This window comes from Brassica napus, chromosome C6 (genome assembly GCF_020379485.1).
Source record: "Brassica napus cultivar Da-Ae chromosome C6, Da-Ae, whole genome shotgun sequence".
NCBI lineage: Eukaryota > Viridiplantae > Streptophyta > Magnoliopsida > Brassicales > Brassicaceae > Brassica > Brassica napus.
Genome location: NC_063449.1, coordinates 42,195,428 through 42,205,936, shown reverse-complemented (window position 1 = coordinate 42,205,936; position 10,509 = coordinate 42,195,428). Strand labels below are relative to the sequence as shown.

The following is a 10,509-nucleotide window of genomic DNA, read 5'->3' as shown; positions in this document are numbered from 1 at the left end:
GCTATAGAGTCTATACAAGATAGACCAAGTGTTCCATAAGATAAAAGAATCTCGGATAGAAAAATGGAAAAGAAAAAAAAAAGGAAGATAGAAAGCAAACATGGTGGAATCAGAAGAAAAATAAAAGGTAAGAGCACCATTAACCCTATCACCCCAAAATGGGGTGCTTAATTTTATTTTATTTTTAAGTTTTTTTGTCTGATTAAAAAAAAAATTAAAAACGAACCAATCGCGGACCGCCACGTGTTAGTGGGGCCCGTGAAACAGTGCAAACACTGAAAAAACACGGCGCTTAAATAGAACTCAGAGGCGATGGTGCTTAGTAAAATAGAAAAGCTTCAAAGTAATAATTATATTCAACAAGCTAATTAAGATCAATGTAAATTTTTTTAACCAAATCTAATTTATTTTTATATGTATATGGTTAATTAATTATTTGTGTTAATATATAAATCTCCTGATAAATCATAGTTATTTGTAAGCAAAAATACTTCCATGCATAGCATGGAATCAATACTAGTTACGTTAATATCAAATGATAAGAAACTCTTATTAAGAAACATGTTGATGCTGGTGTTCTAACAATCTAGTTCAATATCTGGTAAAAGCAGAAGGTAAAATAGATTATATAATCTAGTTCTTGTATATTACATAATAGATACATTGTCGTAATAATAATTATAAAACATCGATCATCTTCTTATTTTTTGGAACTCATCTCAACATCAGAGAAACTCTTGTTCTCCTCGAAATCTCCCATCTGTAAACCGACCTTGTACCGGTACCCTCGAGCACAATACCAAAAGTAAACCAGATTAAACACACCCAAAACCGCGATCAGATAATAGAAATAATCCAATTTTCCGGCGTTGAGATTCTTGTTCAGCCAATCCAGACGGTCATGACCACCGGAGAATCTATGAACCGTCGTCACTATCAAACTGCTAAGGTAGTTCGAACCGGCGAAGGACAAAGAGAAGAGGGAGTTAGCGATGCTTCTCATGTGCTCCGGAAACTGACTGTTGAAGAACTCAATCTGTCCGATGATGTTAAACGCTTCGCATAGTCCCATGAGAACCAGCTGCGGAGAGAGCCAAAACACTGACATCGGAGTCATACCTGTCGGATCTCCGGCGTTGATAGAGCGTATGCGTCTCTTGCGCTCAACGAGCCCGGCAACGATCATGGAAAGGATAGCGAAAACGATGCCTGTCCCGATACGTTGGAGGAGTGTGATACCTGATTTATGGCCGGTGATGCGGCGGAGGAACGGGACTAAAACACGGTCGTATAAGGGAAGAAAGACGCCGATGGTGAGGAGAGAGATGACGGAGAGAGAACCGGCCGGAATCTCGAAGTTGCGACCCATATGTCGGTCCATTTTCAAAGCTTGTGAGACCGTGAACGTTCCTTGCTGTGACATTGCCGCGAGTGAGATTATTCCAGCCGACCAAACAGGAACTATTCGGATCAAACACTTTACTTCCTCCACTTCTTGAATGCTGCATAGCCGCCACTTGTTGGCCGGAACTCCCTCGGGTGTTAGGTCGCCTTCTATTATCACCGCCGCTTTGTCTAGAAACCTGATTTTATGCATTTCAGTTAGATTATAATTTGTGTTTTTTTTACCAAAATTGTATTAAAACAGTACATATTGTTCTGAAAATAACACACTCGATTTTTATTTTTGTAAAAATAACAAATAGTTTATATAGAACATATATTCAGTAAAAGAAACCATGTAGTAATTTATAAGTCAAAACCTAAATGAATAGAAAAAGTACCTGAATTGGTTACTATGGTGTAACTTGGATAACACGCTTTCTTTGACAGGTGGGTCGTAGTAGGTCACAGTGCCGTCGTCTTCCTCAGGGAGTTTCATCTTTCGCTTCTTACGAGCTGCCACGACAACTTGAGCTATACCAGAGAATATACTTCCCTCAGGTTTAACGTATACGTAAAGCTTCATTCCGGCGAAAAACATAACAACCGCACATGCCATGAGTCCAGTGGGTACACTAAAGCCGATGACCCAGCTGACTTGGTCTTGGATATACACGACCACGGTCTGTGTAATAAGCAGAACTATAGTGAAAGTCATGTAATACCAGTTGAAGAAACTGGCTACTCCTTTAATCCCTTCCTCGGTTCGTTGGTCAAACTGGTCAACACCAAAAGGGATGCTACATGGTCTTATTCCTCCACTCCCTATGGAGAGGAAACCGAGACCTAATAGCAAAATTCCGAACTGAAGCTTGTTCGGACCGCCGCAACTGACTGGATCTTTGCTGTTGCATGTTGCTGGGTGGAGTTGAGGAAGCGATGCTGTGAGTGTCAATGTCACTAGTCCCTGTAGATTTAAAATGATTGATTATACATTACTATCAACTCATTATTCGGATGTAAAAGAAAACCAACTCATTATTCGTTTTCAGACCGATTAATCATTAGTTATGATTATGTATACCTTGAAAGTGAATCGAATCGTTATTAGTTAATCTTGAAAAGGCAAACAATAACTAACGTGGCATAGATTGAAGTTATGCAATCAGATACAAACAAAAGCTCCATTTGTTCATAAAACATAAATGTATTAAAATACAAATTTATTTTAAAAAGATGTATGTTTTTTTATACAAATTTGATTAGTTAATAATGGTAAATTATAAACTTAAAAAAAAATGTAATTTGAAATAATATTGGTTTAGAATTATAAGAAATTAGCAAATACAGAAAATAATGCATTTATTATTAAAATTTAATATGTTTTCTTAATATGTGTTTTTAAACAAGTTTTCTTAATATGAGTAAAACACAAAACATGCCTATTTTAGAAATAAAGTGAGTAATTAATATATAGTTAACACTAATATTAATTAGGTTTGACTTCATTATGATTAAAAATGTATACTACTTTAATTGAGTACATGGAAAGAAAAACAATATTGTGAGATAGATTGAAGCTATAAGATCAAATACAAACAACAATTTATTTAAGCTAACACTAGTCTTAATTAGGTTTGACCGTATATTATTATAAGGCGACGAGCTGATCATGATGTAGAACCTAATATAATATTTTGTTGTAATAATCCCAATATAGTAATATGAGTTGTCAATGGCAGTAGTTTAGGTTCCTTAGACCACAATTAACCTGAAATCCAAAATGGGTTTTTAAAAAAAAAAATTTATTTTTTTGTCTGAATAAAAAAAAAATTCAAAACCAATCAACCGCAGATTGCCACGTGCCAGTAGGATCTGCGAACAGTTAAAAAACCCAGCTAACAGGGAGGACTTTCTGGCACCCGTTTTTCTCTCTCCGATAATCCTGACCTTAGGTTAGATTACTATGAAAAAGGCAAAAAACAAAAGACAAAATAAGGAGAAGTTGAACAAGTAGATGCGCTCATATAATGCTATAATAATGAATGAAAGAGACATTAGAAAAGTAACTATTTCATACGCTACGTTACGTCACTGTGATAGACCAAATCTACACATCTTTCAGTTAGCTATATCATTTGGAGATTCAATTATTGGACACTGCCATTATCAAATCGACCACTTGTACATTTTCGTCCTTTTCGACGCACTTCCCGTTTTCACGATAAAACTCTGTTGTATTACGTAACTCTTTAATGGAATGTGTAACCAAATAATCACAGTTTTTTTTAATCAAAACAACAATCAACGTTGTTTCCGTTAGATAAAATATTGTTTTTTCTTATAAAAAAACTTTGGGTGATATATAAAGTAAGCCCAAGTTAAGTACCGACAATAATTTCTGTACCAACGAATGCTTTTCTTCATATGATTCACATTATAGACCGGCCTTGTCGTCCTCGATAGCTTCGTGGTCCCTCTATAATTTCATGCGTTTTCGTACAATACAGAGGCAATAAATAGGAACAAAAGACTGTACACAGACCTATATTTTAAGTTTTCGTATTATAATTTTTGCTGAATATATATTAAATAAAGTTTGTCCTAACGTAGTTACCTTATCCCTTCCACGTGCGCGATGAAATTATGTGCCAAGTGTCATGCATCTTCACCACATAACATCATATACTAGTATAGCTCATACGTAAGTGTGTGTTTGTAGACACATTAGTTTGTGTGACAATAGAATTTTCTACCTAGTTAGTATGTTAAGAGTCAATAATATGGTATTGTTAGTTACAAAAATAATAATAATATGGTATTGTTACTAGTATAGCTCATACACAAGTGTATGTTAATTTGTAGACACCTTAGTTTATGATTTCAAGTAAATTAAAGAATTAAAACTAAGACTCACTAGGAGGGTGGCGAATGAGGCGAAAGCAATGGTTTTGAAACGGCCGACGTAAGCGTCTGAGATAAACGCGCCGACGAGAGGAGTGAGATTGGTGAAACCTGACCAAATGTTGATGACATTTGAAGCGTCGACTTGTTCTAAGTGGAACATTCTGGTTAGATACACCATGAAGTTTGACAACAACCCAATCGTTCCCAGTCTCTCAAGCGTTTCATTTCCTGTTTTAATCCATTTTATTGTTAAATTGTCAGAAAATAAACTTTAACGTGATTATTAAAAATAATTATGTAACAATTTTCTTTCCGTTTCGATTATAAAGTAGTTAAATGGACGAGTGTCAAACATGATGAACGGACGGTTACGAGAATATAGTACGATATTTTGCTAAAATATAGTATGATATAGTTCTTTCGGAGAAAAGCTTAGTTTTTTTAGCCCAAGTTACAAAAAAAAAAGCTTAATTTTTTAATTACAGTTCTTGATCTGTTGTGGTTAAAAAAAAATAGTTCTTGATCTGCTGAAAATATTATACGCCCATTCTTTGCTTCTCCTTTTTGCTTTAACTAACAGCAAATATGATAAATATATAATTCCCCTTTCTTCTTCTGCCTATTATATGAAAGGATTTAGGAAAAAAACGTGATCTTGAAACGGCTAATAATATATGTCAAGGTTCTATAGTTATATATATATTCACTTATTTCTAGAATTATATGTGCAGTTATGGAGAAAAGGAGAGAGAGGTCAAGGATTAGGTTAACCTCAAATAAATTACGATCATGTATACCAAACAAGTTATACCTAAAATGAACGTGACGGCTCTCCAGCCTCCAGGCTTTTTCTCAACCTTCTCACCATCCGAAAGAGAATCCGACGTACTTTTAGGATTGTACGAGTTGACAGCATGCATCTCCGGCGGCGGTCTTGTAGCTCTGGAGAAACTAGGGGACGATCGTGGCAACGAAGTACCATCCTTTGTATCTTTCAAACCCATTTTCGGAGACTACACTCAGAATGTTCTCTTTTTTTTTTGTGCACACACTCAGAATATTCTCACTTCGATTTTAAGGGTGGATTTGTGAGATTCGATTCTCACTCTTGCAATATATAAACAAATCAAGGTAATCACATTAAGTGATTGATAAAGATTGAGAGCGGGCACATTACTTGTACACTTTCTCTCCGTTAGAAGCTTTGATGAGTGTAATGTGCAAGTGTGCGTACATATATGGACGGAACTCAGGGTGAACCTTTAAATTCACTCCAGCCTTTATGATCAATCAAAATGACACATAGATTATTAACTAAAAAATATTAAATTAAATAAAAAATAGCTACAAAAAATAAAAGCGCTAATTTTAACGACGCTAACGTTTCCAACTAAACCATAAACCCTAAATCTTAAATTCTAAACCATATACCCTAAATTCTAAACCCAAATCCAAACCCCTAAACCCAAACCCTATACCCTAAACCTTAATCATAGATCCTAAACCCAAATTATATACCCTGAACCGAAAAACTAGATTATAAACCTAAACTCTAAACTCTATACCTTAAACCCAAGTCCTAGACCCTAAATCCAAACCGTAAATCTTAAACCCAAATTATATATCCTAAACCCAAAACATTAACTATAAGTCCAAACGGTAAATCCTAAACCCAAACCGTAAATCCTAAACCTAAACCCTATACCCTAAACCCAAGTCTTAGACTCTAAACCCAAACCGTAAACCTTAACCCAAACCCTATAGCATCTAAGTTTGGGGTTTGAGTTTAGGATTTACCATTTGAGTTTTAGGTCTAGGATTTGGGTTTAGGGTATAGGTTTTGGGTTTAGGATTTACGGTTTGGGTTTAGGATTTACCGTTTGGACTTATAGTTAATGTTTTGGGTTTAGGATATATAATTTGGGTTTAAGATTTACTGTTTGGATTTAGGGTATAGGATTTGGGTTTACGGTATAGAGTTTAGAGTTTTGGTTTATAGTCTAGTTTTTGGGTTTAAGGTATATAATTTGGGTTTAGGGTCTAGGATTAGGGTTTAGGATATAGGGTTTGGGTTTAGGAGTTTGGATTTGGGTTTAGAATTTAGGGTATAGGGTTCAGAATTTAAGATTTAGGGTTTAGAGTTTAGCTGGAAGCGTTAGCGTCGTTAAAATTAGCGTTTTTATTTTTTGTAACTATTTTTTATTTAATTTAATGTTTTTTAATTAGTAATCTATGTGTCATTTTGATTAATTATAAAAAATAAGGTGAATTTAAAGATTCGTCCATAGGGTGAACCTAAGTACTTAAGTGTCCATATATTATATGGTGTGGGCGAATTTGAATGACGTTCGCTACTAGTAGCCTTCACGTGAGAAGTTGGAAAAAGAAAGCTATTTTAGTGCTATGTTTTTTTTTCTTACATAGTACGTAATATTGTTGTTCCACGTATTGTGAACCTTCCATATTTCATACATTTGTTGCGGTACAATACATACATTTCGAAGATGATTATACCGTACACTAATTTTGATGGATATGGTCCCGTATGGATGATGATACTTTCACGCATTTTTATGTATGATATCAATCATATATGGCGTGATATATGGATGTGTGTATGACATTTTTTACCTAAAATTAATATGATATATCATAGCTAATATACCACTAAGTGAATAATTTTCATTAATTTTCTTATATAAACGTTTGTGTGTTTTCCGATTCATCAGTTAAAAATTGCTTAATTTTCTTAACGTTTTGATACATAAATTTTTAAATTCAAATACAGAATTGAAAAAATGATATACAAGACGTCAAAAAATTATGCGCACTTAAATCCACATGCGGATCAAAATATTGTTTTACTAACAAAATAATTTAAATTACATAAATGACCGAAAAATTTACAGTTACAAACTCATAAGAACCCATCCCAACACTACAAGTCACATGCTAAACGATCAGTTTTAGAATTTAAAGTCTGTGGTAATACAATGAAAATAACAAACATCCAGGAATACGTCTAGATGTGTGGAAAAAGCGAAGATCATGACAGTCAAAATTAATCGTATGATACTCAACTCATTGTGAAGTTGAGAAAGACTCCCTCGCAAACCATATATTAATTAGCAGAACACAACCTCATCATCCTGAAAGTAAATCCCACCTAATGCAGTGAGTATATCGTTGTGTTTTATGAACCATCACTATGACCTTTGAGACCGAAAGACTCCACAACCAGTGGACTTGGAATATCTATCTCCTCCAAAAGATCAATCCTCCGCATATTTATTATTTTTGAGTGTTATGTTTTATGTATGCAAAAAAGAATATATATTAACTTACAGTAATTTTGCATAACCAGAAGTAAAATCAGTATTATAAAACATTTACATATATTGAAATAACTAGTCTATGATACTTTTTGTATTAGCGCTAACCAAGAATTAGACTAATCTTGTAGAACATAAAATCGGTGAGTGGAGACAGAAACTGATAGATAAGTTCGAAAAGATGAGGTAGGCCTTTTTCGCCTTTTAGGCAAATGCAAGTGCCTAACACTGTCGCATGCACGAGCCACAGGATTTCTACACAAGCCCGTTTTGTCGTTTCTTCAATTCTTCTTTATTAAACTTTTGTTTTCGACCATTTTAGTGGGTCCATACCAGAATTTCACCGTTCGATTGTTGTGGTTATGATATTCTACACCGTTTGGTCATCTCATCTTATACGCGTCTTTCACCATTCTCCATGGTCAAAGGAATTGAACCGTGGCCGCATAAGTGTTTGGACCGCATTTCTCAATAAGCCGAATGATCAAAAGACGTAGCTGTATGTTATGGGTCACAATCGAATAACGAAAATTGTATATGGAGGTCGATAGATAACTCCAATTCCTAGAAAGCACGCTTTTTCTATTTTGCAGTTGATATGATCATATATATACCGACTTTATTTGGTTGGAGAGAGAGATATGATATGATATGATATTCTCTTGTAAAGTATACCATATTTAATAAACAGAGCATGTTAAATGTGGGAATACAATTCTAAACCTGTTGGAAGAAGCATTATTGTTAAACACTTCTATATGGATATAACTGCCGTATGTTGTAGGAAATTATTTGCACCTACAAAATATATAATCTGTCATATATATTAGTGATACTGCAAAGCCAAATTCAAAAATATGTTCTCCTTATTGGATTGATACTATATGTGGTTTTGTTTATATTATGCTAAATTAAGAGACGGGTTTCGGTAGAAATGAATCTGGCAAAAAAAATTAAACCGAAGCTGGAAATATTGATGTAATAGTCGAAATTGATTTACTTTTTCATTTGTTAAGGTTCTATAGTTTCGTTGAAAAGGCTTGTGTAATCGTGATAAAATTGATTTGTTAGTCGACAATGATTGAGATAAAGGTTTACTTTCTAAAAATCTCATCAACTAGCATGTGTGTCTTTGATTTCATTCTTCCACTATTTTAGTTACTGATTGATAAATTTTTCAAGAGTTTGAAATTCTGAGATTCTACTGTTATTGGTTAACTGTGAAAGTTTTTGTTCCAATTGATAAAGTTGTCAAGACTGATATGATCTTCCGAAGAGTGCGATTAGAGGTAGCTAGTGCTTGCGGCTATATCTCCTTTTGGATAATTCAGTAGTAAAATGATAACAAATAACACTAAACAAATCTTGTTATAAAACTAAGAGAAATAGTTTGTATATTTATTCATAAAACATATGGTTTCTTTATATAAGGATTACAAGATATAGAAATATGGAAAGTATCTAAAACTTAAACCAACTAGGATTAGGAAAACTATTAAGACAAGGAAAAACATCCCAAAGACTTAGCCGCCTATGTGTATAGGCCGAGTATGGTCTTGGAAGATACTATGGTTATGGGCCATCCACAATATGATTTATAACACTCCTCCTTGGATGCTATAACTATTAGAACTTGTAATACGCTTTGGATGCTGCCTCATTAAAATCTTACCAGGAAAACCCAATTGGGACAAAACCATGGTGAAGAAAAAAAAAGTACAACACGTATTACTCCCCCTGATTTGAACCTCACTTGATGAATAGATCTTCTGAATTGTTACTTGAATGAACTTGAATTACTTGTACCTCTCCTGCCTTTGCAATGCGTGGGTGAAGGAAACTTTGGGCAGGATACGCTTCTTTGCCGTCGACCATCCCATGTTCTGACCGGACCTCGACCAAAACACTCTCATAGTCCACATATGCCGAGCTTGGTAATGTATGCTTATAATCCAACCGGGAGCTCCAAAAGTGATTAGGTCGCTGGTATGTCTTCGTGTAATAATGACGGGCTGGTCTGTTGAGTCATGGATCTCAAGACACACACACCCACGGCTTGCCTCTTGTATGGCTGTGCTTTCCGCGTGATACTACAAGGTATTGCAGTCCCACGTGCTTTTGTTGCTGCAATGATATGGATTGCCAAGATATTGCATAACCTGTTTGAAAACAAATCAACAAAACCAAATAACCCCTCTTTGGGCTGGTTAGTATAAAATAAACACAAGAAATTCGAATTTCTTTATAAGGATACATGGACTGATTTGAATTGTTCTTATAGAACTTCTTTTACTAAGTATTTACTTAGTCTATCATACTATATGCAGGTGCTTTGTTTCAGTCCATAAACAGTTTTGTTCAGCTTTATACAATGTTGTTTTCTTGAGAACTTCTTATCTCATATTTGAGCTCAATATATTTCTTTATCCAGTGGATCATATGCTGCTTACTGCATCCTTTATACATTAATCTAATTTCTTTCTTTTGTCCAGACTTTATCAATTTCGAAATATGTAGTAGCATCCGCCACAGTCTCTATTCCTGGTCTCTGTGAGATTCCTTGTGTAACAAGCCATGCTTGAATGCTGTAAGTAGAAACATGGACAACTTAGACCACATGATTATGTTCTTTATCTAACGATTTTACTTCTCACAAGACTCATCTATATTCCACTGGTTTAATCATAGGACGTCTTTATTTCTTGGCCAAATACGCATCTCTTTTTTAAATTATTTAACCTCAAGTTTCCATTTCAGTATAATCTGATCTATGAGTGTACACTCTTATATTGATGTGGGTTCATGATTCTCGCTTATATCCATATGTTCAAGTGCTACCTTTTATGTGCTTCCTTATATCATCTTATGTCGACATTTTTTATATGTT

The 10,509-nt window shown here is 34.5% G+C and overlaps 1 protein-coding gene across 1 annotated transcript; it reads right to left on the bottom strand.

The window, feature by feature from the left end:
• Positions 1–602: 602 nt before the first annotated feature.
• LOC106405898 (protein NRT1/ PTR FAMILY 2.13) lies at positions 603–5,517 on the bottom strand. The gene is made up of 4 exons (XM_013846454.3): positions 5,102–5,517; positions 4,301–4,518; positions 1,785–2,350; positions 603–1,583 (listed from the first exon to the last, which is right to left on the bottom strand). The coding sequence occupies exons 1-4, from the start codon at positions 5,292–5,294 to the stop codon at positions 701–703; spliced, it is 1,860 nt and encodes a 619-aa protein (XP_013701908.1). The 5' UTR covers positions 5,295–5,517; the 3' UTR covers positions 603–700.
• Positions 5,518–10,509: the final 4,992 nt, after the last annotated feature.